The sequence below is a fragment of the Exophiala bonariae genome (assembly GCF_035927105.1).
Source record: "Exophiala bonariae strain CCFEE 5792 chromosome Unknown scaffold_6, whole genome shotgun sequence".
NCBI lineage: Eukaryota > Fungi > Ascomycota > Eurotiomycetes > Chaetothyriales > Herpotrichiellaceae > Exophiala > Exophiala bonariae.
In genome coordinates, this window is record NW_027042481.1 from 1,232,428 (window position 1) to 1,258,957 (window position 26,530).

At 48.5% G+C, this 26,530-nt stretch overlaps 8 protein-coding genes across 8 annotated transcripts; 3 read left to right on the forward strand and 5 right to left on the reverse strand.

Moving 5' to 3' along the window:
• Positions 1–409: 409 nt before the first annotated feature.
• Positions 410–1,168, forward strand: LTR84_011909 (uncharacterized protein; the record flags this gene model as incomplete). The annotated part of the gene is made up of 2 exons (XM_064855437.1): positions 410–627; positions 682–1,168. The coding sequence occupies 2 exons, from the start codon at positions 410–412 to the stop codon at positions 1,166–1,168; spliced, it is 705 nt and encodes a 234-aa protein (XP_064709026.1).
• Positions 1,169–6,231: 5,063 nt separating this feature from the next.
• Positions 6,232–7,896, forward strand: LTR84_011910 (uncharacterized protein; the record flags this gene model as incomplete). Its single annotated transcript, XM_064855438.1, has 1 exon — positions 6,232–7,896. The coding sequence occupies one exon, from the start codon at positions 6,232–6,234 to the stop codon at positions 7,894–7,896; it is 1,665 nt and encodes a 554-aa protein (XP_064709027.1).
• Positions 7,897–9,520: 1,624 nt separating this feature from the next.
• On the reverse strand, positions 9,521–13,369 carry LTR84_011911 (uncharacterized protein; the record flags this gene model as incomplete). Its single annotated transcript, XM_064855439.1, has 1 exon — positions 9,521–13,369. The coding sequence occupies one exon, from the start codon at positions 13,367–13,369 to the stop codon at positions 9,521–9,523; it is 3,849 nt and encodes a 1,282-aa protein (XP_064709028.1).
• A 732-nt stretch (positions 13,370–14,101) lies between these two features.
• Positions 14,102–15,251, forward strand: LTR84_011912 (uncharacterized protein; the record flags this gene model as incomplete). Its single annotated transcript, XM_064855440.1, has 2 exons — positions 14,102–14,138; positions 14,194–15,251. 2 exons carry the CDS (start codon positions 14,102–14,104, stop codon positions 15,249–15,251), a joined length of 1,095 nt encoding a protein of 364 aa, XP_064709029.1.
• Positions 15,252–15,504: 253 nt separating this feature from the next.
• On the reverse strand, positions 15,505–18,864 carry LTR84_011913 (uncharacterized protein; the record flags this gene model as incomplete). The annotated part of the gene is made up of 4 exons (XM_064855441.1): positions 15,505–17,475; positions 17,548–18,392; positions 18,450–18,686; positions 18,756–18,864. The coding sequence occupies 4 exons, from the start codon at positions 18,862–18,864 to the stop codon at positions 15,505–15,507; spliced, it is 3,162 nt and encodes a 1,053-aa protein (XP_064709030.1).
• A 1,237-nt stretch (positions 18,865–20,101) lies between these two features.
• LTR84_011914 (uncharacterized protein) lies at positions 20,102–20,504 on the reverse strand (the record flags this gene model as incomplete). Its single annotated transcript, XM_064855442.1, has 2 exons — positions 20,102–20,275; positions 20,328–20,504. 2 exons carry the CDS (start codon positions 20,502–20,504, stop codon positions 20,102–20,104), a joined length of 351 nt encoding a protein of 116 aa, XP_064709031.1.
• Positions 20,505–22,153: 1,649 nt separating this feature from the next.
• Positions 22,154–23,571, reverse strand: LTR84_011915 (uncharacterized protein; the record flags this gene model as incomplete). Its single annotated transcript, XM_064855443.1, has 5 exons — positions 22,154–22,204; positions 22,257–22,524; positions 22,578–22,894; positions 22,945–23,493; positions 23,545–23,571. 5 exons carry the CDS (start codon positions 23,569–23,571, stop codon positions 22,154–22,156), a joined length of 1,212 nt encoding a protein of 403 aa, XP_064709032.1.
• A 1,084-nt stretch (positions 23,572–24,655) lies between these two features.
• LTR84_011916 (uncharacterized protein) lies at positions 24,656–25,959 on the reverse strand (the record flags this gene model as incomplete). Its single annotated transcript, XM_064855444.1, has 2 exons — positions 24,656–25,922; positions 25,955–25,959. The coding sequence occupies 2 exons, from the start codon at positions 25,957–25,959 to the stop codon at positions 24,656–24,658; spliced, it is 1,272 nt and encodes a 423-aa protein (XP_064709033.1).
• Between the last annotated feature and the right edge of the window lie 571 nt (positions 25,960–26,530).

Sequence of the window (26,530 nt, forward strand, 5' to 3'; positions counted from 1 at the left end):
TCCCCGATACACATTCAAGTTGGGGCTCCTCGGGCCTCCATAGCTATCTGGAGGGGGTTTCAATTCTCCCCACATCTAATCCAGCCAAAAAGCCACCCGAACAGCCTTGCGTCTTTGTGTTGCCACTGTATTACCAGATCTAAAGTCTTTGCAAATTGTGGAATGTGTAGTCTTGGGTACGGAAAGAGCAATTTTTGGCTAGAGCTTGTGTTTGTGCCCATCTACATCTCAGGCTCAGTCCGTAGTATTGGTCAAAAATCATCTTCTACGAAACGCAAATAATTTACATGAGCCGGCTCTAAAGGTGATAGTGACCTGATTACTTGCTTTTTCTTATTCCGCTTTGTGGGATTGATGATAAGCTCTTCCAAAACTTCAACGAGCAGAGTACCTCCGTAGTGGCAAGAAAATGGTTGTCACCGAAATCGCTTTGCTACCCCTGCAACAGAGTTGCAACCCTGAAGATACAAACAGTATCGCAAGCCAAATTCATGACAGCGCCGTTGAAGTAATTCTATCTCAACCAGGAGCGCATCGAGTACGATGGGGTCGTCGATATGAGGACAACCCCCTGTTAATGTGGTTTGTTGATTGGGATAACATTGAATCGCATACGAGGTTCATGGCGTCAGCGTTAGGTCTCAGAATATCATTAAGCGTTTTGAGCTGATTATCAACTAGTGTCTACGAGCCATTCCTTAAGGAATTTGGTGGAATTCTAGACACCGGGGCACGGGCATATCATGCTGATTTTGTCCCTTATGGTAAAGCAGAAACTCCCTGCGATGCTCGATCAAGAACCACTCAGATCATAACGATGTGGTTTCCAGACACATATTCGGAAGTAGATAAGCATGAAGTTGAAAGCCAAGCACAAAGATTTGTTGCGACTCTCGAAAATGTGGCGTCCTACAATTCTTCAGTTGGAGGCTGGGTTAGGGAGATGATTGACATCCCCGGGACCATCAGGCAGGGAAAGGCATATGTGCTCCTAGTCAGTTGGGATCTGCCCAAGGGAAGTCTTGAAGCAAGAGAAGGCGATGCGATCAAGAACAATTTCAAGTTTCTTTGGGATGCCAGGGGTCTCGAGAAGCTGGAAGTTGTCCATTCAACTCTTGTGGAGGTCACCCGAATTTCAAAGGGTCTTCAGGGTCGGTCGAATCTATAATGTTGCCATCGACCTTGAGCCAACGAATCTTCTCCGAAGACCATATTGTAAAGTCAAGACCACTAAACATGAAGTCAGGGGACCTGTATGTGAAGTGGAATGGACGCTTCATTGCTGTCATCTTGTGCCTTGCACTGAAAGGCGGCGCAACGTAGCGATACATACCACAAGTTACACTTAGAACGCCATCGAAAACACACCGACCTCCTCGTTTACCTGCTCAAATGATCCCCTTTATTATTCTGTAGCAATGCGTTGTAATCTAAGCTTTAGACGTCAGAGACGCTCAACCCATCACAAGCCATAAGCAGGGTAAGGTATCATAGCCATAATATCGATGACCAAGATATCGGTGGCGGCCGTACAACTAGGAAGCATCAACCAAATGTGTTGGCACTTAAATTGAATCAAGAATTCTCGACGAACGTCGGTAGTCCTTCGTAATATTTCTCCCAGCAGATGACGGTAAACTAGTTTCCTAAACCCCTCTGAAGGAAGATTTGAGCAAGAGTCATAACCTCATTGCCATAGCCTCCCACTCATTGCTACGAAAATACTTAGTACTTCGGCCAAGCAGCATACCCTTCCCATTGCTTTTCAAATACTCGAGTCTACAAACATTTTCATAGATCGATAGCCATGAGAGTTATCTGTGTTCGGGTTCCTCCTCGTAATTAGCTATTCGACAGGATCATGAAATCCCATATCCCTCACTTCCTGCCACCCATGTTTTCTCACCCACCCAAAACTCTTATCAGGCAACCCACTTCAATGAATCAGTGCCAGAAAGCCCTCTGTTTAATTTCTTGTAATACAGATACAACCCTAGAGTGATGGAGGCCCCAAGAAACTGAAAGCCTGCGTTGACACCGTGACCCAGCTTATATAGCGGAGCGTCTTGTGCACGGTATATCCAGACGCCAATAATCTGTCCAGGACCGCTGGATGCAATGTTCAAAGCAGTGGCCAAAGAGCCCCCAGTGGTGGTGCGAACGTTATCTCCGACCCATGCACATAAAGGTGGTAGTGCAGAGAAACAGCCGCTGGTGGCTATGATCAAGAAGGCGTACCGTACGCCATAATGAGTTCCAGGTATAGCAGCTGTAGATACCAGTCAGTAAATGCTGCAACGCCACATAATTAGTGCTGACATTATCATGAACTTACCGAGGATAATGAAGGAGACTGCGGCTGTGCTGAATCCGGCACAAGCGAATAGTCCACGCATATGCAACTTGTCGGACCAGAGGGCCACTCCGAGCGTAACTACGTATGTAACAGCATATGGAGGGACGGTAAATAGCTGTGCCTGAAGGTCGCGATATCCGAGACCAGCAACAATGATGGATGAGAACAACGATAAGGAGGTAGCTCCACTTCCCGCTGCGAGATAGGTGGAATAGTGTACCCAAAGTCTGATGTCTTTGAGAGTAGCCTTTGCATCCTTCCAGTTGATTTTAGCTTCACTATATTCTGTTAATCTCAAATCCGTTCAGTAAGAAGATATCCGCTCACCCATGCGAATTGTTTCCAGCAGAAAGACGCTGTCGTTGTATAGCCTTCTCTGCTTCTGTGAGCCAGGAAGCGTTTTCAGGGTAGTTTGGCATGAAGAAAAACACTAAGATCCCCACGATCACTATCAAACTGGTTAGAAATCCCACGATTGCGCACAGTAAAAGTAGTCTGGGATTGTGTCACGCACCGGACGGTATGCCTTCAATGATAAAGAGCCAGCGCCATGCCACAAGGCCTGCTGTACGATTCACATGCCCAACACCGTACGCAATGGCACTATAATCATCATTAGCTGCTGGAATATCATTAATATCGGGAGTTCATGGCTTTCTGACCCACCAAAAGCCCCTGCAAGTGTTGAACTACAAAGGAATATTGCAATTCGCGTAGCTCTTTCCTCTGGCTTGTACCAAAACGACATGAAAAATATCATTCCAGGAAATATACCTGCTTCGGCGGCACCGAGGAAGAATCTGAGTGCTGTAACTCCTGCGAAATTTGTTGTTCCCGCGATACCACAGCAGATAGCACCAAATGAGAAAGTAAGGAATCCGAGCCACCTATACATTAGATTTCAGGATTAACACGATTTCCCCTTGAGTTTTGTGCTAACTTACCTGTTGGGTGTAAGGATTTTCAATGCCAAGTTGGAAGGAGCCTCAAATACACAATATGCCACAATGAAGACCATCAAAGCAATGGTGAATTGATAGTTGGTCATATTATTGGTCTGTGGCATAGCATCTCCCACGTTGGCGTTGAGGATTTTGGCATTGCCTTATGGTAACTTTCGTCAGGCCTGGATAGCTGTCTCACTCCTATTGACTGTCACTTACCAATGTTGCCACGGTCTAGGTAGCAAAGTAAATAAATCACTGCCGTTGTGGGCATCAGCCTGGCATCAACCTTGCGTACGATTCTGAAATGGGGCATTGTTAGAGAATAACGCCATCATAGACAGCCAACAGGTCAGCACCACCTTCTCTCTTCTTCTCTCGTGTACGACACTGCATCCGGGACCTTAGTGTCTTCGACCTGCTCTTCATTGCTAGGTATAAAAGCTTTCTCTGTTATCATATCGTCGGCCATCGTCAAATGGTTTGAAAACTATGAGTGGTTTCGATACTAGCAACATAAATTCCTAATATGAAAGGATCTCCTGAGTACTTATCATTTGAACCGCCAGGAAGCAAAACGTCGCGGCTAATGCAAAAATAATACCAGAGCGCCTCGGTCGATTGCAAGTTGACAAGTCAGCTAGCTACTCGCGTTGCCACCAGAAAAGCAGAAATTCCGGGGAAAGGGGATTCATATCACCACGAAGCCAAGACAAGAGCTCCCGAATAAAGTGAGCTGAGAGGTAGTTGGCGTGGTAGAAACATTTTCGTCCATCAAACCATCCTTGGCGTACGCGGGCCCTACTGCCAGGCTCGGCTGTTGAGCGAGGTTGTCATCAACGAGTCAGAGAAGTTTCAAGGAATCGGACTCAATTTTAGCTCCCCCGAACCCTGCCAAATAATGGATCCCGCTCAATCCTACCCACCTTGATGGATGATGCTTCGCTGTTGGCCCCGTTGGGGTTCTGAGAGGAAAGAACAACGTTTTGAAATCGCCATTGACACTGAGCCCACTTCGATGCATCTCTCAACTGCATTCCTGATGACCACGAGCACCACCTCCATTGTTCCAAGTCCATGTCACTTCGCAGTTCACTATGAAATCTATTCTTCACACCGATGCAAACATGGGAGAGCTTGAGGGTAAGACAGTTGTTGTAACAGGTGCAGCCGGCGGCATTGGTGCCGAGACTGCAAGACTCTACTTTCATCACGGTGCAAATGTGGTTCTTGCAGACCTTGAGAAAATGCGAAATTCTGCTGAAGCTATTGTAGCATCACTCACAGATCCAGAAAGAGCGATATTTGTACCTGTAAATATTCTCGATTGGCCTCAGATGAGTACTTTGTTTAGGACAACAAGAGAAAGATTTGGGCGAATAGATATTGTGGTTGCCAATGCAGGGATAATGGAAACATCACCAGTACTGGAGAACGAAGTCCTGGATGAAAATGGAGATCTCAAGGAACCTACCGAAGCATACAAAGTCATCGACATCAATCTCAAGGGAACGCTGAACAGTAGGTTCAGAAATCGTTCAAGCCGACAAGAACTCACAAGAAGTAGCTTTACGACTTGCGCTGTTTTATATGAACCAGAATGAGCCTCAGTTCTCCGATGGCTCCGTTGGTTCAATAGTGTTGGTGACCTCAACCTCAGGATACTTCGGGGGAACAGGTGCTGCAGCATATATTTCGTCCAAACATGGAATCACCGGACTACTACGCGGATCTCAAACGGCGGCGAATAAAGTGGGGGTTCGGATCAATGGCATTGCACCTAATTTTACAGATACGCAGCTAACCAAGCATATCTCCAAAGAGTGGTCTATGGCAGGACTCGAGCGTAACACACCTGGAAATGTGGCTCGCACGATTGTTGAGATTTCTGTCGACCCTTCCAAGCGTGGCGCTTGCTGCTTGGTATATCCGATCTAATATGTCGTTGTATGGTGACTGACTGACTACGGGTTGCTAGGTTGCTGGGAATATACTGCGTGAGATGGAACAAACAAGGACTGATCTACTTCCCGAGTGGCTTGGTCAAGATCTAGTTGAGTTCATGGGCAAGGTAGGCGCCATGCTGGTTGGCATTGGGGGGTTTCCGTTACCAAATCAATGATCTCAAAGAGGAAGAATCTGCTGATAGATGCTTTAAAACTACCTGATATATACGTAGGCTCAAATCTCAGCAATCATAAACTATTTAGCATCTAGACTCTTTAATAGCCTCTGGAGCAGCAAGCTGAATCTTGTGGTTTAACGAGAAATGGAGTACTTCTCGAATGATGTATCGAGTACCTTTTTTAGCCATTTGGCAGACCTGGGGTTGACGAGGGGTGGAAGGAATAATCTGGGGACTGTGGGTCAAGTTTGGTCACCCGAGTTAGCGAAAAAGGTTAGTTAACTATGACTAACCGCCCAGCTCAGTCAGTGGGGCAGGAACCAGTACTACTGTATATAACCTTAAGAGGCCTGAAATTTCGTGCCCTCAACTTTCCCCTCACATTTTGACTACCTCGTTGAATTTCTAGGCCATCAGATCAGGTATCCAGAGTCGTATTGAAGCGGACAAGTAATGGATGCATCAATGTCTAGAAGAGCTGATGATGACGATGATGATCCCTCATCTTCGGATGACGGTGACCTTGACAATAGACCTACTAAACGGCCACGAAATGCCATTGCAAGACAGGTGAGCCTCCCGAAACCTTCTCAGTTACTCACTGACCTTAACGATATGAAGTAGGCATGCGAAGCTTGCAGGGCACGAAAGACTAGGTGCGACCAAGAATTACCGTGCAGCTTGTGTAAAAGCCATCGCATCCAGTGTGTTTACATGGAGCGGAAGCCGACCAAGTAAGTCAGGATAAATCATATGTTACATCACGCCATATGACTAAGAGCAGCAGAAATGAAGCGTCCTTTAACATGATTCTTAATCGTCTAAAACGTATTGACAGCAAGATTAACCAGCTTTCGATGCCGGAAAAAGACCCAGACCAAACGTCTAAGACGGAACAAGCGACGATCGCTCCGGTACTAACACCTTCTCAAGGCGATATCGCACAGTTTCTGTCGCCCCCTCCACACGTTGATATACAGAAAGCCATCAGCTCGACAGGCTCGCCCCATACGCAGTCGAAATTGTCATTCAGTGCCCATCAAGCTATTCACTGGCCTGGACTTCATTCCATCTCATTATCCCGTTCTTTTGCCACCGGTGCAGAAGGATCAAACATATATCTATCAGACGTCGAACTAGATGGCCCTTCTTATGTGGAGCAGACCCAGAATGAGACTTTCTCGAAAGATTGGCTTGCTACATTAAGCCTCTCCACCGTCAAAGGGTTGTGTAATGCATACTTTGTCACTTTTAATCGAGTCTTCCCACTGATCGATCGTGATCATTTCTTTCTTGACACCCTTTCAACAGTCGTTGCAGAAGGCTTTAGCTACGATATCGAATCTTGCCTAGTCCTTAGTGTCATGGCTTTAGGTTGTCTAGGATCAAAGGCATATGATGAGGGAGGTTACCCCAGCGAGGACAGCCTTCCTTCCACGGGAGTCGTGCAGATTCTACTGAACCAGGATGTACCAGGTCAACAACTGTTCGATGAATCAAGGCGCAGGATTGGTCTCTGCTCATCTGCCAAAGATATACGGATATCCCAGTATTATCTAACAGCAGCACTTTTCTTCTCGCAAGCTATGCTGCCGCTCAACCAGTGGATGATGACAGATCGTGCCAGCACCAACTGCCTGATATTTTGGCATCACATTCGCCACCGTTCTGATGAATGGACGGTAGACATGCAGGCTCGTGTCTTCTGGTCATCTTTACTTATGGAGACCGTCATCGTCCAAGAAATGGACTTACCAAGAAGTCGCCTGAGGGAGCTTGAGAACATAGTTCCACTCCCGACGTTTATGGTTTATCCCAATGCGAAAAGGCAGCAGCAGGCCCTACGAGGCGATGAGTCATACTACCATTATCATTTTCTGGCTCAGATAGCCCATCGCATTATTCTCGTCAGAATACGAGATGAGATGTATCATTTCAATCCGTCCGTTCTCGTTGCAAATGAGCTCCGGCATCAACTTGAGCAGTGGCGTGCAAATCTGCCGCCGGCGTTGCAGTTCAACAATCATCAACACACTTTCAGCTGTCCGGCTGAGGCTGTTGCCATGTCGTTACTGCAGACCAGATACCGTTCGGCGATTTATCATGTTGGCCGACCTTTCCTGTACAAGGCACTGGCCAACCCATCTTCAATTTCAGACCAAGAGTTGAACTTTTGCTCTGAAGCACTCCAAAACGCCTCGGATTGGCCGATCGCGACAGGTTCATGTCAGAGGATGAGTAGCTTCTCCCCTCTGAAGTATTTTGTATGCCGTTCTTTTTTCGGAACTCTTCTCATCTCATATGCACTGAGAGAATCCGGGAACGAGAGATTGGTCAAAACACTCCCGGATCGCTCAGATGTTCTGTGCTCTGACATGCTTCGCTATATCGAGGATTTGGCGGTACAAAGTCCATCACTACGGAAAGACCGTGAATTCCTCTCTCTGCTATACGGACCTCCCAATGACTGAAACGGCGAGCATATGTAACTTGCCCTGAAGGATCCTTATGGAGTCCGCATACCATGACATGCGTGGTCATGACTCTGGAATTGGTGGACCCATACAGACAGCGTGCTCTTCTCGACCTCCAAGAGAAGGAATACTGCCAGACCGACCTGCCGCGTACTCTGTTCGACCTGGATAGGCCTAGACGCTAAGCGATTAGTCGTACTTCCAGCGCCTGAGGCCAATGTCCACGACAATTTCGTTCGTTGTCGGGCCAGAAGGGATACATAAGCTTGGGCGCTTGGGCCTTGCATACCACATTTATCAGTCTTCCTCACTGTCATGGACAAGAGAAGCTATGTTGCAGTTGCAGTCACTGACGGACGACACAGAGCGACAGCAGCACGTTTAGGCCCAACTTCCCCCGATCCTCATCAGAGATGTGGTTCTGCACTTGCTGGAAGTGTCGAGACCAGTTGCAAAACGTGCTTCGACCCTGCCAATGGCCAAGTAAAGTAGTGCTTCCTACTAAGTGGTATTGGGTTGTCGTCAATTCGAAAACCTCAAATTGGTCCTTTATGTGAGTAGAATACTTAGTACTTAGTTAGTACGAGGTAAGTAACTAGTACTTACAGTAATTACGGTGGGTGGCTATAGTGAACAACCGATTTGAGCAGCTTCCTTTTTGTAATCTCCTTTCCGAGATGAACCTTCTCCGGGTTTAGAATTCGGAGAGAGCGTGGGAAAAATCGGTCAGAGGCCTCTCCCTATATCCGAGGAGATGATCTCGTGGATCGTACAATTCCAAATCTCTAAAGTACCTAGCACTCAAACGAGACACTGCTACTTAGTTAAGTACTTACGTCGCCCGAGGCTGTTCTTTATAGTACTAAGTACTTATCAACTACTAAGTAAGTAGTATTCTACTTAAAGTCTAACTTACTAGATTACTTCGATTATAACTCGGGATTCGAGACTTAGTCATTACTTAGTAGTAGTACATAGTACTTAGTCATAAATAGTTACTAGATATAGTCTCGAGTTACTACTTAAATTTATATTTGCATTTGTAGTTGAACTAAATTATACTACTAGCTAACTACTTACTTAGACATAGTATTCTAACCTTTTTTCCAATCTATACTTAGTCTAGTACGTACTACTTAGTACATCTACTTAGTACTAGATATCAAGTACCTCACTATATTAAAGTAGTGCTCTACTCTATCAAGTATTTACTAATATAGGTACTAGTATAATTACTAAGTACTTAATATATTTAAGTAAGTGCTAGAATTTCCCAAAGTATTCCTTAAGTATATACTCAGTACTAAGTATATTGAATACTACTCAGTACTAAGCATGTATATAATACTAGGCTTCCTAATTACCTAGATAGTTGTACTACGAGTAGTAGTCGAAATAGTTAGAAACTTAACCTTGAAAGAAGACATAGTTTCACCTTTCTAAGTTTAGCGTCTTAACGACTTTCATTTTTCTAGGCTACCGATACTTAGTGCTAGTATCTAGTAGTAGTCTGCATGACTTGGTAGCTGAGTACTAAGTAGTGCCTTGGACCTTCCTGATCTTGCCCCTGGATTAAAGAAACGCAGCTTTCCACACAATAAAAGTATTACATTGTCTTCTTCTAAGATTTATTAATCAGAGACCTGAAATCATCATTGGTCTTCTTCGTCCCATTCTGCTCATTGCTTCCAGTGTTGGCTTGGAAGATTGTCGCCGACCTTTGGCCAAGGTTTCCACCCTTTCGAGCCCCGGGTTGAGGCGGACGTTTGACTGGACCCTTCATTGTCGGACGATTAACAGCAGGACGCTGTAGGAATTGCTCTTGCTTCAGCTCTGGCTTCTGTTGGAACATTTCTTTCTGGGTTGTGACTCGAATGTACCGGCCAGGATCGATTTCATGGCCATCAAGTCCAATCGCAGCTCGCCCAGCATCGACCACCTTTTCAAACTCTATGATAGCTCCTTGATGGTTCGTTTTGAGGACTACCTTTCGCGTCGGACCGAACTTTTCAGCTAGCGCTTTGATACGGCTTTCGTTCACTGTATCGGGAACGTCAGAAATGGTCACCGTCCGCTGGTGCCGCTCCTCTAGATTCGTGACCAGAGCATTGTGGTCTTCGGATGCCGACATAGCCTTTGACTCTGGATCAGGCTGAGCTGAAGGAGACTTGGACCTACCAGAGACACTAGGGTTCGCCCCTGGTTTATTGTCGGCAGCAATGTTGACTGTGATCTTCCGACCCAGCAATTCGGTCTGATCCAATGCAAGGGCAGAGTGAGCTTCCTCAGAATCCGCAAATGTCACGAATGCAATTCCACGGTTCTTTGATTTTGATTTCGGATCCTGAGGAACCTTGATTTGTTCCACTTTCCCATACGCCGCAAAAATTTTCTCAACATCCTTCGAAGTGGCCTTGAAGGGTAGATGTCCAACGAAGAGAGTTTTCGTCTCATCATTCTCAGCCCTGGCATGTCGCCGGGCGGGATCTGATACCTTTACAATAATCTTGAGACCATCAATCTCTCTGTTATCGAGCTCTGTAGCAGCCTCCGCCTGGCTTTGTTCTTTGAAATCGACATAACAGAATCGTCGTCTCTTATTCTTTTGCAAAGAAGGGAAGCGAACACCGATAATCTCACCATATGGTCGCATAATGTTCCGAATATAGGCTTCGTCGGCTGAAGCAATATAATTCGTGACATAGAGAGTTGATTTGGTGCTGAGAACAATTGACAACTCTGCGCCCTCAAATGGTCGACCATCCCTGGAAAGGGCAAATTGCGCCGCCTCGGAGTCCTCAAACTCCACAATAATCGCGTTGTCTTCATCCTGGAGTATTTTCAAATGCTTGACTGTACCACAGTTGCTGAAGTATTGGCGAATTTTTGTTTCGGGGGTGTTGAGTGGTACGTTTCGTACCCAAACACTGGAATTCTCGCGATCACGCTTGAGTGATAATTCCTCTTCTCGAACACTTGACACTTCATTGGTGTTGATTATGGTCTCATCACTTTTATACCGTTTGGCAGGATCTTCGACCCTGTCATTCTCATCCTCACGCTTTCGCTTTTCATTCTGAATTCCGTTGGTAGTTTCGTGAGCATTCTGAGCGACCTCTAAAGCCATCTGTTGCGCTTCAAGTTCATGTTGATTTGCTTCCAGAGCTTCTTGGTGTCTTTTCGCGGTCAAGGTCTTCTGCACTTTGCGTACTAGAGACATTGCGCTTTGTAGCTCATCGGCGTCTTCATAATCCTCACAGTGATTGAGTAACGCCTCGATCAGCGGCTCGGGGTGATCAAGCCCCGGATGTTCTAGACCTTGTTTCAGGACACCAACAGCAAACGGTGCTGATGAGACTGCAGCCAAGCGATCTGCACTGTTAGGGTGGGAAATGGCCATGAGGACATTTTTCTGAAGCTCGAATTCGTAAAAACGTAGCCAAAACTTATAGTGCTTGCCATAGTCTGTGACCGAATCATCAAACTGGGCGCGCGCATTGTCGAATCGATGTTGCGATTTGAGATACTCGACATACTTTCGCTGTAGACTGAAGGAGGGATCAAAATCGGAGGACAATCCTAACTTGGAGGCGAGGCTGTGCACTGCCTCTATTGAGGATCTGATGCCCATTTCAGCAACGTCAGAATCTTCCTCCGTCGAATCAGGCTTCCTGGTGCGCCGCAACAGATAGCCACACCACGCATCGTAGACGACCAAAGCCTCCTGCGTGCCAGCAGCATCCAGGAGACCTGTACTGGTAGCTTTATGCTTTATGCTTTCCGTTTCGTCAAAAGTATCCTCGGCTAGTTCTGAGGTAAGCAAATACTGCTTCCACAGAGAACCTGACCAAGGGCAGTGTTTGGTTGCTCTGGCAAGTACCTCGAGCAATCGATCACTTGACTTGGGGGAAAGATACTCTATATGGTCTTCCCAGATTGTGAGGACTGAGGGAAATCGGAGCTCCGCTCGGTAATATAATGGGTTGATCATGTCAGGGGCATTAGCCAGAGCACTTGCGTTGTCACGCTTCCCTCTGGGTCTTCGGTACTTCTTGGCTCTATCCTCCTCAGCAATTTCCCATTCGATATATCTTAAGAACGCCTGGTACTCAGCAGTTTGGTCACCATTAGCCCTGGCAGTCTCAAGGGAAGATTCCAGAACCTCTCGTTCGGACCATATTTTCTTTGCAGTAATCGATGCTCGAAGTGTTGAGGCCATCATTTCTTCGTATTGAGTGTCTGGACAATTGGCAGACACAAAGCTGGAGAAGGATGAGAAAGTCTGCTCCCAGGTAGAGTGGGGCACACGTAATCGTGACTGGAACAGGTCCAGAGCTGCCTCTGCCTCACTTGGGGAAAGTTTTTGGCCAGTTTCGCCAAAACGAATGGTCATGTACTTGTCCCAAACCTCATGGCTGTGGCTCAAGTCCAGTTGAGTACGTAGAATGCCTTCGGCCCATGTTTCCAGGACAAGATTCCAATCAAAGACTTCACGGCCAACTATTCGTTCCGTGTCGACGATGTCTCCCTGAGAGTCTGCCGAAGTATCTTGAGCCCATTTGTAGCAATGCAGTACCCACTCCCCATAATTGACCCAAAGGCTGGTACTTCCATATTCTTCACTGACAGCCCGACGGCACTTGTCGACAACTGCAACCCTCTCTTCGGCAGTGTGAGCGAGTATGCTTTCGTCCTGTAGCCAGTCAAGCCACTGGTCCTCACCAACCGCGAACAGTTTGTCCAAAGTTTCACGAGCATGACGCAATTCAGGCAGAAGGTCGTAAGATCTAGGATCACGTCGTGCGCCAGGGCTAGATGAAGGGTAAATGTGGTCTACGAAACCTTGATGCAGAATCTTGATGATTTCCTTATGGCCATCGTATGAAGAAGGGGTTTCTTGAATGTAAGCGACCAACACGGCAAGACGTTGTTGTGACTCAGGCTGGAGCGAAGTGTCAGAATAGTCAAGCCTCAGAGCCTGCTTGGGGGTTTCGACCATGGCAATGTCAAAAGAAGTTCGAGGGTTCGAGGTGGCCGAGAGGAGATGGGGAGCGGCTGGTCCAGCCGAGGAGGAGAGCTGGCTATCTGAAGAATCCCGACTCTTCAATACCGGAGGAGTGGATCTAGCGTTTTGTAAGGAAGTGAGGTCTGGTAGATTGTCCATACTCTGGGTTGATGAAGAACCGGTGATATGTGTCGCAGTACCTGTAGGAACAGGACTGATGAGCGGGGAAGAGTGGGAAGGTTGTTGTGAAGGACTTCTGACATGGGCAGGGATGCTGGACGGCGGTTGGATCGATCGGGACAGAGGAGAATTGACAGTGAGGGTGGGTTGAGCGGAACCGGAGGGGGTGCCTGAACGAGTTCGTTGGACCGGTTTAAAAGCTGATTGAGAATGGTTGACCGAAGATGGAGTGAGAGATGAGGCGCGAGGAGTGTCAGAGGGTGATAAAAGTGAATTGATATCCATGCTGTCTGGGATCTACCAGATCGTGTAGACTGGGGTTCGAGATCAATAATTTGATGTTTGAATGCATGCGACCTCCTCAGGTCCAACTTGGATTTGAGCAGGACTTGAGGCCATGCTCCCTTGTCGCAAAAACAGGCTATAAAACGCCTGTTTAGATGCACAGGCGACGACTCGATATGTATGCAGAGAACAGGATATTGTGCTGGATGCTGGTGTAGAACTTTGGAGACGGCCTTGTTGATGTTGAAAAGTAGGCGCTGCGAACAGATTCGGCCGTATTTGTTTGAAAGGTAGTGGGAATGGATCCGAAGAGGACTGTCGTGGTTTTTGGAACCCCAATGACGTTGGAATGTATTCAAGTCAGAGTTCCTTCACAGATGGGGTCAAGATTCTTCAGATGATCAACAACATGCGAGAAGAAGTTCGCAACTTGCGACTTGAGGACGAGGGACCACAGAAGCAGCTAGTACCGACTAACTAGTAATGGTTAGTAGCCTTCGCTTTTAGTGACTGGGAGTGTTGCTGCTTTTGAAGCGGAGACTAGTTCCGGTGGGTCGAGCATCACGTGTGTCATCGGCCCATCTATTCTCCGGACGCATGCCGTACGAGCACTTGCAGCGAAGGAAAGTCAAAGTCTCATATGCAGTAAGTAGTGTGTGCTTTCAAAGTTGAATTGACTTACACGTTATAACAATTTCCACACCACCACCACCACAGGCCTGAGACAATACAATGTCACAGCAGGCTGTGCTTCGGCACATCTGCAGAGGTAGCACCACCCTCGTCCATCTCTCCATACGCCTTGCATAGCTAACAACTGCCAGGCAAACCCTCCACTTCTTTGTCGTCCTCCTTGTCCATCTCCACAATCAGATCGTTCCATTCCACTCGACCTCAGCATGCCGGGGAGCAGCCTGACACCAAATCCAAATCAACAAGTACAGCTTTAGCTCCCAGCCCGACAGCTACAGCAGATAAACTAAAAAAGGTCCAAGCCAAGGTACAGGCACAGATGAAGGACGAGCAAGAAGATGCCAGTGCAAACTTCAACCAGGGTGGATTGGCACGCAGCTCGATGTTCTACCGACACCTAACGTCCGATCTCAACGCCAAACTCACTCCTGCCGAAAGAGAGCAGAAGCACGAAGCCGAGAAGGAGGTTCCTTTGTCAGAACGCAGCGCAACAAACATGGCCCAAGCCCTCAATCCAAAGCCCGTTGCGCGTTCGCGATGGCAACGGAAAATGGTCATCCGACACATTCAGCGCGAAGGTCAATTGACCAGAGAGATGGAAATCGCCCGCACAGAAAGGACACATACTTCCCGTTCACACTTCTTCAAGACATCGATGAAGAAACTTGCCCCTCTTACGCGGCAGATCGCCGGGAAGTCCTTAGACGAAGCCATTCTACAAATGCGCTTCTCCAAGAAGAAAGTTGCCAAGGATGTTCGCGAGCATCTCCTCATCGCCCGAGCCGAAGCAATCACGTCGAAAGGCATGGGCCTGAAGGAAGACCGCACGGAAGCTCAATCAAAAGCGCTGGTCAAAGATCCCAGCGTGTCGAAACCACTCCCCGGCCAGACCCCCATAAAGACCAAACGGAAAGGCGTGACACCGGACCCCACGGAAATCTACGTGTCGGAGGCGTGGACGAACCGTGGCTCCTACGGCCGATTACCAGACTACCGTGCCCGAGGCCGGATGAACATCATGAGGCCACCTCACACAGGCATGACAGTGGTGTTGAAGGAGGAGAAGACCAAGACGAGAATCGCAGCCGAGAAGGAGGCCAAAGAGATCAAGAAACGGCTGCAGAAGAAAATCTGGGTCCAGTTACCTGATCGTCCGGTTACCATGCAGCGTCAACACCTCTTGTGGTAGATTCCCAGTGGAGCGGACTGGTTTGTATAATTACGAACAGAGAAGACTTGTACAATCTAATGTTCTACCTAGCATCTTCATCCCTTTCAATTGCGTGTGCAAATTCTCTCGAAAAACAACATAAGCGTATCATATTCTCCATCGTGGTACAATTTTAAACCAGATGTACCTCAAATCCCCTCCCAATCAGGGACAGACGCCCATAAAGCGAAGCTATGCCATACAACATACATTGATCGATCGATCGGACCAACTAATCAAAAACATCAACAGCATACCTCTCACCCCTGAGGCCCTCCCACCACATCAGGCCCTCCTCCAGGCTCATATCCTTCCCTTTCTTCTCCTTAGCCTCAGCGACCGCAATTTTAGCCACCACCTCTGCAATCCCTTTACCCAACGCACTACTGCCACAGATATAAGCTCGGGCACCGCCAGCGAACAGCCTGCTCGCCTCGGCACGCTCATGCCACAGCCGGTCCTGCGCGTACTTGCAGCCGGCCGACTCTTCCGCCCGCCGACTAAACGCGTAGTACACTTTGACGACGCCGTCGCGTTGCCACTGGTCGAGTTGCTGCGCATACACGCGGTCTTGGTCCGGGTCGCGGCAGCCGATGAAGATGACGGCCTCGCCGATTTCGTCCCTGTTGTTGTTGTTGGAGGCGGCGGCGATGCGCGCGGCTCGCTCTTCGATGAAGCCCAGGAAGGGAGCCAGGCCCGTGCCCGCGCAGAGCATCAGGATCGGGGTCTTGAGGTCTGTGGGGAGATGGAACGACGCGTGCGATTTCTTGATCATGACTTGGACGGTCGAGCCCGCCGATTGGGCTTTCAGGTAGTTTGTGGCTATGCCGAGATGGGCGGGGTCTGCGTCGACAACGGAGTAGACGATGCGAGCTTTTGTGGCGTCCAGGAGCGGGGATGACGAGATCGAGTACTGCCGGATGCGCATGGGATTGAGCATGGCGAGGAAGACCGGGAAGGGGAGTTTGATGTCCGTGTGTTTTTCCAGGAGCTGGAGTATCGATGGCGGGTGAGCGTGATCCAGGACTTTCTCATCAATGCTTTTGTCTCCCTGGGCGTACTTGCTGAGAGTTGCAATGTTCTTGCGGCTTGCTGGACTGTTCAGCTCGACGTAGCTGCCCAGTACCGTCGTAACGGACATGGGTATTTCGGTAGGGATGGTGGTGTGCGCCCCTTTGTGGAGCGTCATGGTGGCATCCCACGCGAGACCGAACCTTCTCAGCACTCTTGCGATGGTCGACACATTGCTCACGGGTAGCAATGCGAGGTAGTCTCCTGCTTCGTATGACATTCCCTTGGGCAATTCGAACTCCGTAACTCTTTTTTCAGGCACGCCAGCTGGAGTCAACGAGTCGTTCTTCAGTACTCGTGCATTCTGCACGTCATGTCGCAGGTGTGAAGCTCTAGCATTGCTGTCCATTTCCATGTTGAGAGGTTCAGTTGTCTGAGATTGTGTTCCACTGTCAGCCGCAAGCACCCGCCAGAGGTACTCGTCTTGCCAGGTATCGAAGTCGTCGAACACCCTTCCTTGAGCCACATCGGACTCTCCTCGCTCGGTGATCCGACTGCCACCTCTGGCAAGCAATTCATTCTCAATAAGCTTGGGGACTTTCTGATATGTAGCAACCCAGTCATGGTGACCACAACCAAATACGGCAAATTTCACGTCCTGTATCTTCTCCTTGTCAACGCCCTTCAGCCAACTCACAAAAGCATCTGCGTTGTCAGGAGGATTGCCCTCGTAACTCGCCGTCACAATGACGACGGGGACGTCCTTGCGAATTGCTTCGATACCATCGTCAAGAGGAATGACAGTGGGTGCGTATCCATGCCCACCAGCGCTTTGCCCAAGCTTCTGCGCGAGGCCCTCGCATGTGCCCGAATTTGAACCGTACAGAACTAACAGAGGCTTTCCAGAAGCTGGCTTCTCTGCTTTGGTCGTGCGTGCTGCTTGGCGCGATTGTGAAGCATGCACACCTTCATACAATTTCCTCTCAATATTGAGTACCTCTACCCCATCACGTGGAGAAGCGTGGATATAGAAATCTCCAGGCTTGATTGTCAATGTGCTTTTGATTTGCAGCTCATACGATGGGTCGGCGGGCCTAAGGTCGAAATTCTGCAATACCAATGCCAGGGCGAGGAGGGCCTCTTGCCATGCAAACGGTCTTCCAATGCAGCCCCTCGCGCCGTTTCCAAAAGGCTAGGAAAGAAATTGTCAGCATAGAATCTCAAGGGTTTTCTGCCAAGGCAAAACCGCAAGTGGACAACGAACCTTCCAAGCGTTGGGTGGTAGTTTTGTGAAGTTCTCGCCGTACATCCGTTCTGGTCTGAACTCATCGGCATCCTCTCCAAACACCGTTTTATCGCGACCTACAGCAGGCAGGTTGCAGAAAATAGTGGTTCCATTAGGGATGTGATATTTTCCTCCACCAATCACCTCATCTCCATTTCCCGGAAGGGTGGTGATGGAGAAACCTGGTGCTGTGGGATTCAGGCGGAGGGTTTCTCTCATGATTGCTTCCAAGTAGGGCAGTTTTGTGATATGGTCAACAGTCACAGGGCCTGTTCCCACGACGGTGTCGACTTCTTTACGCGCTTTGTCGCATACATTGGGATTTTTGATCAGGTAATATGTGATAAAGGAGAGCATTCCAGACGTTGTTTCGTGGCCGGCAATCAGAAAAGTGATCATGTTGTTCACGACACTTTCGTCGGTCAATCTTTCTTTGGTTTTCGGATCTCGTCCAAACAGCATCGCGTTGAGCAGATCTTTCTTCTCCACAGGGTTGGCCCGTCGGTGCTCAATCAGCTCTTTGCACACGCCTTTCATGTACTCGATATCTTTGAAATATTGTCGCTCGGGTTCCCTCCAGATGAAGGATTCGAGTCTCGTCTTTCGTGGTCTCATGCCAGATTCCACCAAGAACCGTACCATAGCACCCACGAATGGATGCATTTCTTCCGAGTAGAACGAATTGAATCTCTTACCCATTGCACAAAGAGCAATCGAATCAAGTGTGAGTCGCGTGTAATCATCTGTGACATTTATTCTTGCTTCAGGACCTCCACGAGCCCACTTTGCGACCAACTGGGTGGCGAGGTCGTACATTTCATCGTCTTGGGGTCATGTTAGCGCTCATATATTGATCTATCTGTGGAACGATCGAAACGTACACATATCGTGTATGCCAATCGGTCCGAAGGCTGGCACCAACGTCCGGTGAGCAACTTCCCAATTGTGCTCTCCATGGTATGCTGTGAAAAGGCCGTCGCCAACACCGTTACGAATCTGATCCAATGCGCCGGAAACGGACTTGGTGAATCTTTTCTCGTCGCAAAGCTCATTCAAAAGTTCGACTGAATTGACGAATAGCCTTGTATTACCAAAGAATGACAGTTTGAAGATTGGACCTATCCATTAGAACGTTAACCTAGCTGCTGAGAATTGATCAAGTTATTGCCAGGAAGGGACGTTCGTACCATATTGCTTGGCCAGTTTACCAAGACTCAGAATGGCATTCTGAGGATCGAGGTCTCTGATATTGCCAATAAAGGGATATGGTGGTGGTTGTGGAATTGGAGTGGTCATCGTGAGTGTCGGGTCATTCGACAACGAGTATTTATTTCGAAGGAAGGAAGACTTTAGGATGTGTCGCGAGAAAGTAGAGAGAACAAATTACAGCTGGTGACGAGGAGAGGACCAAATAACCTCATTCATAAATTGTGTAAATGCATCTATGTAATTTTGGTTTCGACTATCAATGAGCATGCATAAACTCAGTACGCGAAGGCGAGGCCATAGATCAATAGTATGGTTGACGCAGAGACAACCATTGAGTCAAGATGGTCGGTGCAGACATTATATTATACTTTGTTAGGTCTTCGGGTCGCAAGCCCAAGTGCGTGTGTTACGAACTTACGGGACACGGTTCAGCTGCTAAGCGACAATGCAGCTGGCCGACTCAGAAGCTGAGGGGAGCAAACACGGAAGAGTGGAACAGTTCCAAGTCCACGAAGTGGCCTGAAGAATCATGCCTACCTACCAGGTAGGTACCTAGGTAAACATACAACGAACACGCACTACTCGTACTTTCGTAACACATACCCAGCTCGACGGAGTCGTCACCACTGAGGTAAGTGATTTCCGGAGCTGTGTGACATTACTTAGGATCGACCGAGGCTCTGCTTGCGGGAATTTACAAGGCAATGTATCCAAATAGCCACGCGGATTTACACATGCCAGCAAATCGCATTCGTCAACCGAGCAATAGCCTGGGCTTTATTGCCAATTGGCTCCGCAGAGTCCTTAGGATGCCGTTTTGAGATACGACATACGACCGTGGCCGGAATCGCCTGTCTTGCGATTTCGCGACCTCCCGCCAAGTTCTCAAATACTAGTAGTCAAAGAGCTATAATTCGTACACTACGTGGTGGTTTCTGTCAATACGATTCTAGCCAGCAAACCGGAGTCGTTTTTGAATTTCGCAACACATGCGCAATGTGGTAAGCTGGGTAAGCTATGTCATCGGACAGTTATGTTGATCCATGCCGAACTCACTTCCCTATGACTAGCTGTTAAAGCTGCAGCCTGAAATTACTATAGACTGATCGCCTTTGGCATGAACCTCGTTATATCCTTCAGAACTCGTGTATCATCCCATCTGTTTGCGCTCAATGGCTTGCTATGTGCATGACTCAAATCTGCCAATCGAGAGTGGCTCCAAAGACAAGGTAGATTCCTTGAAGGTAATCAAACACCGACCAAACCAACTCCCATTCTATCACATCGAATAGGCATTCATAGACTCCATGAGAACAAAAACAACTCAAGCATGGTCGGGTATAAGCTCATACCCGCCTTCACTGGGCAAGACCACCGCGGCGAGAGCGATACAAATTGCACAGAGAGCCTGGATGCTCCAGGAAACCGTGCACATTGTCCAACTCTTGTCGAGATACCAGCCAGTGAAGAACCGTTCGTCATTCTCGAACAAGTAAGCCTGAATGAAACATTAGTTGTGCTATACTCATCACCAGAAGCGAAATACATACCATCAGAGCCATACCAATGGCTTGAACTGCTGCTGCCAGCGACACTAGAATTGTGAGGGCGCCCCAGCCTTGTTCACGCTTTTGTTTACCACCCACCAAAAGTATGGCGAATGCTGCAATCGTCATGCCCTCCAACACCACCGCAAAAGACATCAAGAATCCAACAGACCTCCACATGCTGCAGAAGTATCGATTTTCGCCGTGGCAGTCTGAATAGCGCGGGAATTGGACGCATTTCATAGAAGACAAGATATAAGGATCAGAGGCTGGAGATATATTCGTGTTCGAGCATCTCTGGTGGAGCCCGTATGTCTGATGTATTGAATCGTGCGCCTGGATGCTATCAGCAACCTATTGAGGACATGTGCTTCAGTTGACTCACTGTACTGCCTTCGTATGCAATCCAATCCGGTATGATGATTGACGCAATCGTCATTCCCGAGGCTAGATACATCCATTAGCATCGATTTGTTTGGTGCGTAACGAAGGATATGCTCAAACCTGCAAGGAAGAAAAGTAGAGCCCCGGAAAATACAATGCTTCTCGTCAACATCCCAGTATAGCCATTCCCACTCCCACTGGGAATCAATGTGAAGTCCGCCATCTTGTCCTACCCGCCGCAGGTGGAGGTGCAGCCCACAATGACGAAGTACGGTTCCTTCGTATACGTAGTTTCGGCCGAGGAGGAATGAGCAGGAAGTAATGTTCTTGTTCGGCAGGTGACTCTCGAGCTGGTGGTCCGTTGGAGTCGAAGGTAGAGGCAGGATAGTAAATATAGGTAGTAAATGCCGATGTGAGGTAATGGGTCCGCGATCAATGGCTATCTAGTCAAGGAAGCAGCGGTGACATTGGATTTGGAGTCGAGCCCAGCCAACCCTCCAGAACAAAAACCGATAAGACTGAACAGGGTCGTTCTCGAGGTTCACTTGGTTCTTGAGTATTGTCGAATGCTACATCAACACACTGGTCCAGATACCGGACAGTTCGAACACTAGAACTGATCGGTGTAGATGACGAGCTGACACAATAACAGCAAAGTTCAAGATATCGTGGAGAAGTTGCGATGGGGATTTCGCAATTGCAGCCACGTTCAAGTTTCCTGCCTTGAACCAGTCCAGGCAACCTGGAATCGCTAAGCTTGATTGAGGGGAGGATTGCACCTGCCAAGGGGACTAGGAGACCTATGACGATAACGCCCATCACACCTAAACTGTTCAAGCAACGCTTATCAACAACCATACATATCGCTGCTCCTGTCATTTCTATGCGACTAAGACTCTAAGACTTGCGGTGTCTTTCAATCAGAAGTGTCGCTGATCCATCTCCGCATTTCCATCTGCATGTAATTATCCTGTTTGTGGAGGCCTGTCCACGCTGGGGGGCTTCTCTACAGACCATGTCCCACGGACAGATCTTTCCGACTAGTGATGAGGACGGCAACCATTTCCGACCAATCCAACATCAAGTCTAACTAGTTACCAGGGATAAGACAAAAATCATCCGACTCCAGCTTTCTGGATTATTCGCTATGCACGGTAAGAATTTCGTCGGTCGTTGCGAGCATAAGACGGACAACAAGTCTGTGGGTCTGGTGGACCTTCATATAGTTATGCCTTACTATCGTCAGCTCAAGCCTTGAGGTCAGGGAGTGGTTGACTTTGCTGAGGTAGACCCTCCTTGTCAACACGATACTACATGACTCGATACTTTATCGTGGTATATGCTTAATCACACTACGGGACAATCGGTAGATCAACATTTCCGGTTTTGGACGTACAGAGAGCGCTATTCATTACAACAACCTGCCTGGGCCAAGGTCCATCTCGTCACTGTGCAGTCAAGTACTCTCTGAAGTCCTCTCGGAGCACATTGGTCCCCTTGATCAGATGTTAGCATATGGGACCGTTATGTTGGAGATGTTTGACTAACCTGTGCCATCTGGCGCGAGAGCTCGTCGTCCTTTTCCATTTTCTCACATAGCTTCCAGAATTCGTTTCTCTCCGATTCAGCTTCATCTAGACACACACGCCGAAAGTTTGCTCGCGACATGGGATCGATGATGTCTTGCCATTTTTTTATTCTCACTTCGCTGTACTTGTCCAGAATGCTGTCGTCGGCCTTGCCTTCCTTCAAGGCGATGAGCGCGTCGTAGAGACTTCCCACGTCCGCGATTCCACCTGTTAATCCAAGCCCACCACTTATCATCATGTTAGGTCCTCATTCAGAAATTCATGGGATCGGACGACTTACAAGGGGTTGCACAGATGTGCTGCATCAGCTGCCAGAAGGAATCTGCCCACTCGGAAGGACTCTGCACATCTTTGATGCAGTTTGTACGGGCTAGCACTTGCAAGCTTGTAGTCGCCAGGCTTTGGATTTCCAGGTAGGATTTTGGCGAACCGTTCTGGTTGACGGGCAAGATATTCTTCATTGGACAGGCCCCAGACATCTCCGTAAGTCACTCTCCACAGTCCACTGTCCGTCAGCCGTGCTGCCATATACCAATCATTTTCGTCAATGATAAAGTTGGAATCCCAGTATCCAAATTGCTTAAAGTCATAATAAACCTAGGGTATACGTCAGTGCCCTATTCGAAGCAAGATCACCTTTCTCTTACATTGGTTGCAATGATTTGTTTCGTCAAGGTCTCTCCAGGGTAGTTAAGGTCTCCAAAAAGCGATCTCCTTATCTGACTGTTTGCTCCATCGCATCCAACAATATAATCCGCTGACAAGGTAATCTTTCCGCTGGGCGCCTCAATATGCACTCGGGCTTGATCATCGTCTTGGTCGATTGAAACCACCTTATGCAGCCAGAGGACCTCCGCAGTTGGGAGCCGCAGGAAATGCTCCAGAAGCAATTCGTCGAGCTGATCTAGTGGAAGACAGACCATTGGAAACTCGATATCGAACCGACTTTTGATGCCGGCGATGAACGACCCGTCAGGATTCCGCCAACAAACAGCATCAGGGTGAATGCCCTTGGCCTTGACATCTTCCAGAACCCCAGCCCGGTTCAACTCGTATACGGCTGAAGGTGCATAGTGCGCCGCTCGGGGATTTTTGTCCAACTCCGCCGCTGCTTCCACGAGCGTTACCTTTACGCCGGCTTTTCCAAGCAGGATGCCCAGGAGCAATCCCGAAGGTCCGGCACCGACTATTATAACCTATTGACGGTCAATATCACCGCCTGTGGAAGAAATGAATCGATGCCCTACATTAGAGACTGGTGTTTTCTTCCCCATCGTGCAGTTGAGCTCGATTGAGCTATTGGGGAACTATACTTGGTGTTCGATGTCGTTCGTCGTGGTAAATCAACAAGTGGGAATGTCGGTAGAAGCGCAGGGTTTCGTCGACTGATGATGAATTCTGTGCTTAACGATGACCAAGGATAATATAAGAGCACTTCTATATCGCCGATGAACTTGAGGTCTCGAACGGCCCCACACAGAGAAAACTTATCCACTGTGGGCGTAGACGTGGGTGGGCTGATATATGCTCGGTGATTAATTGATTTTTCTGAGGCGACTGAGAGACTGGGAAACACTCAGTACATACGTATACATACTAACTATGTAAGTAGTTTGGGAAAAGTGATCGTTTCGAGCACTGGTATGTTCCAGGATGGAAGCCCGACTGCCGTTTCTCCAACTTCTGAATTCGTCCCAAAAGTCTGCCAGATACCTGGTCTGGAGGTTAAGGGTCGCCCATATGGCAGCGTGACAACTCGGTCGTATCTGAAGGCCCGAAGAGCTCGATGCGGCCTCTATGCTTCGACCCCACGGCCTACGAATCGATGATAGTTACTGCTCTACACCCAGAGGTGGGGAGCCTCCGCAATCGAGATGTTCTTTCAGAGACATGATGGATATGTGGAGGTGGGGTCTGAGGCCGAGAGCCCCTCGGGCCTATTCCGCCCCGAACGATCTCAGTACTCATCTGAAGGAGATCAGGGCAAACAAATGTATATGCCCACTGGTGTGGTGTTCGCTGCACAGTCGCGTTGAGATCTGCTGGATACTTGCCTACTAGTAATCATCTAGTTATGTGTTGCAGGGGACCGGGACCATATCAACTACAGGCGTGATGTCTTTCCTAGGTTGATGAGTGTAATGTGGGTTGGAGTTTTGGGTGGTATTCTTGATTACATAAAATTTATGAGGATAAGCGAATATATATTCAATATTTCGTGTCTACTGCCACTCTGCCTTCTCGCTCAACCAAGGCAGCATGCTTCGGACTTCTCACTTTAATAGCCACCTCGAACGGGGCCCAGCGGTGCTCTCCCCAATTCACGTCGAACTCATTGAAAGATTTTCCCTATCATTGTTAGCCTTCATGTTGTTTGTAAGAGAAAATCTGCTCACCGGAATGCCCTCGAAGTTGAAACAATATAACAAGCGAGCGACCATAATCCAGACATTTGACTCCCCGACATTGTAGCCCGAACATACTCTGCGCCCTGCAGAAGTTAGTGTCTACCGAGTAGGTCACGACATCGAAAGCACTGCCTGGAGACTTACCAGGACCGAAGCTCCAATGTCCTCTCAAGACATGATCGAGGTCAGCGTTCAAGAACCGTTCGGGCCAGAACCTTTCGGGTTGTTCGTATTCCCGTGGATCTAGGGCGATAGCTGTCGCGTTCCACGTGAACAATGTCCCAGCAGGGAACTTGTACCCTTCATACTCATCGTCCTGGATCAAGACATGAGGTACCCCTATCTCGGCAAACGGCCGCCATCGAAATGCCTCTTTGACTGCCGCAGTAATGTATGGAAGGTCTTTTCGATCATCAAATGTCGGCAAGCGCTCTGCATTGCTACCGCATACCTTGTCCAAAGCCTGTTGCGCCGTATCGACCCATCGTTTGTCAAGTACCGCGGCCGCAACGACTTGGCTGAGGGTCATGCGAGATGTGTCACTGCCTGCTTCCATGAGAGATCCAAGCGCGAACAAGGTTTGAGTCCGCCCATAGTCCTTTGTCTCTGGGGATTTGAGAAATCGCGTCGCAAAGCAATCCTTTGCAGTCCCGTCCTTCATCTTCCTCTCCACATCTTCCACCTCCCGCTGATACACCTTGACCGTTTTCGCGAACATCGCCTCGCCCCTGGGTCGCCACCACTGCAGAGGTTTCGGCAGGTACTCCAAGAATGTCAACGAGTCTACAAGATTCGCCGAGGGCTGGATGGCCTCGACAATGGCGTTGGAGGTGTCGAACAACTCTCGGATTTTGGGGTCTTCCAACTCCATCCGCTTCCCGAACACGACGCTCATGATCACCGAGTTTGCAAACCGTTGCGTAGCCGAATACCACAGTTCAGGAGTGTGGAGGAAATCATACAGCAGGTGTTTTGACTCGACGTCTTGGAAGGGCGCAAAAACAGGTGCGTTTTGCTTGTTCAGAATGGCGTGCATGATGCGACGAAGCATCCGCCACCTCTCCCCGTACGGCATGAGCAGAACTCGATTATTGCCCGACAATATCCCTGATGCCATAGGCATGTACTGGCGCGACGAGTAGATCGCTGACCGCTTCTCCATCAGATCGTTTACCACTCTCGAAGAATTCAGAAACACCCACGTCTTCCCCCCAATGCTGCAGGTGAACCTGATTTAGTGTAAGCAAACCGCATCTAGTTAGATCGTCAGTTCCAACCCTGCTCACATTTCACCATATTTCTTCGCCGTCTCGATGCCCCATACTCCCTGCTTCAACGGCGGAAGCTGAAAGGTATTTCCAAATATCGGGATACCAGGAACACGCGGGGGTAGCTTGTATTTCCGGGCTTTGATATTCTGCTTGATTTTCCAGCCTATCACGAAAAGAAAGCCCAGTACGGCGAACGTAACGAGAGGGTTCGCCAAAGCATATTTGGACAGACTGATATTTTCCATGTTCATGTAGACTTGATCCGGAAGAGCTTCAGTGTCGACTGTTCACCTGTCCTACTACGTGCTACGGATTGCTTAAGAACCATTTCCATGCCCGTTAACTAAGTACACCTTGGCTTTTGGGCCGTAGACACTCCACATGCTTCTCTACAAAAGCGACTGTCGTAGGCTGGGTAGCTCAAACCTTGGTCGTGGGGTAATAAACTTAAGTTTCGATGTTGGGGCAAGTTGGCGCAACCTCCATGCCGATGGACTACGAGCACCCAAAGTTTTCTTCCCCAAATTTATTGATCAGGACGAACGACTGTAGCC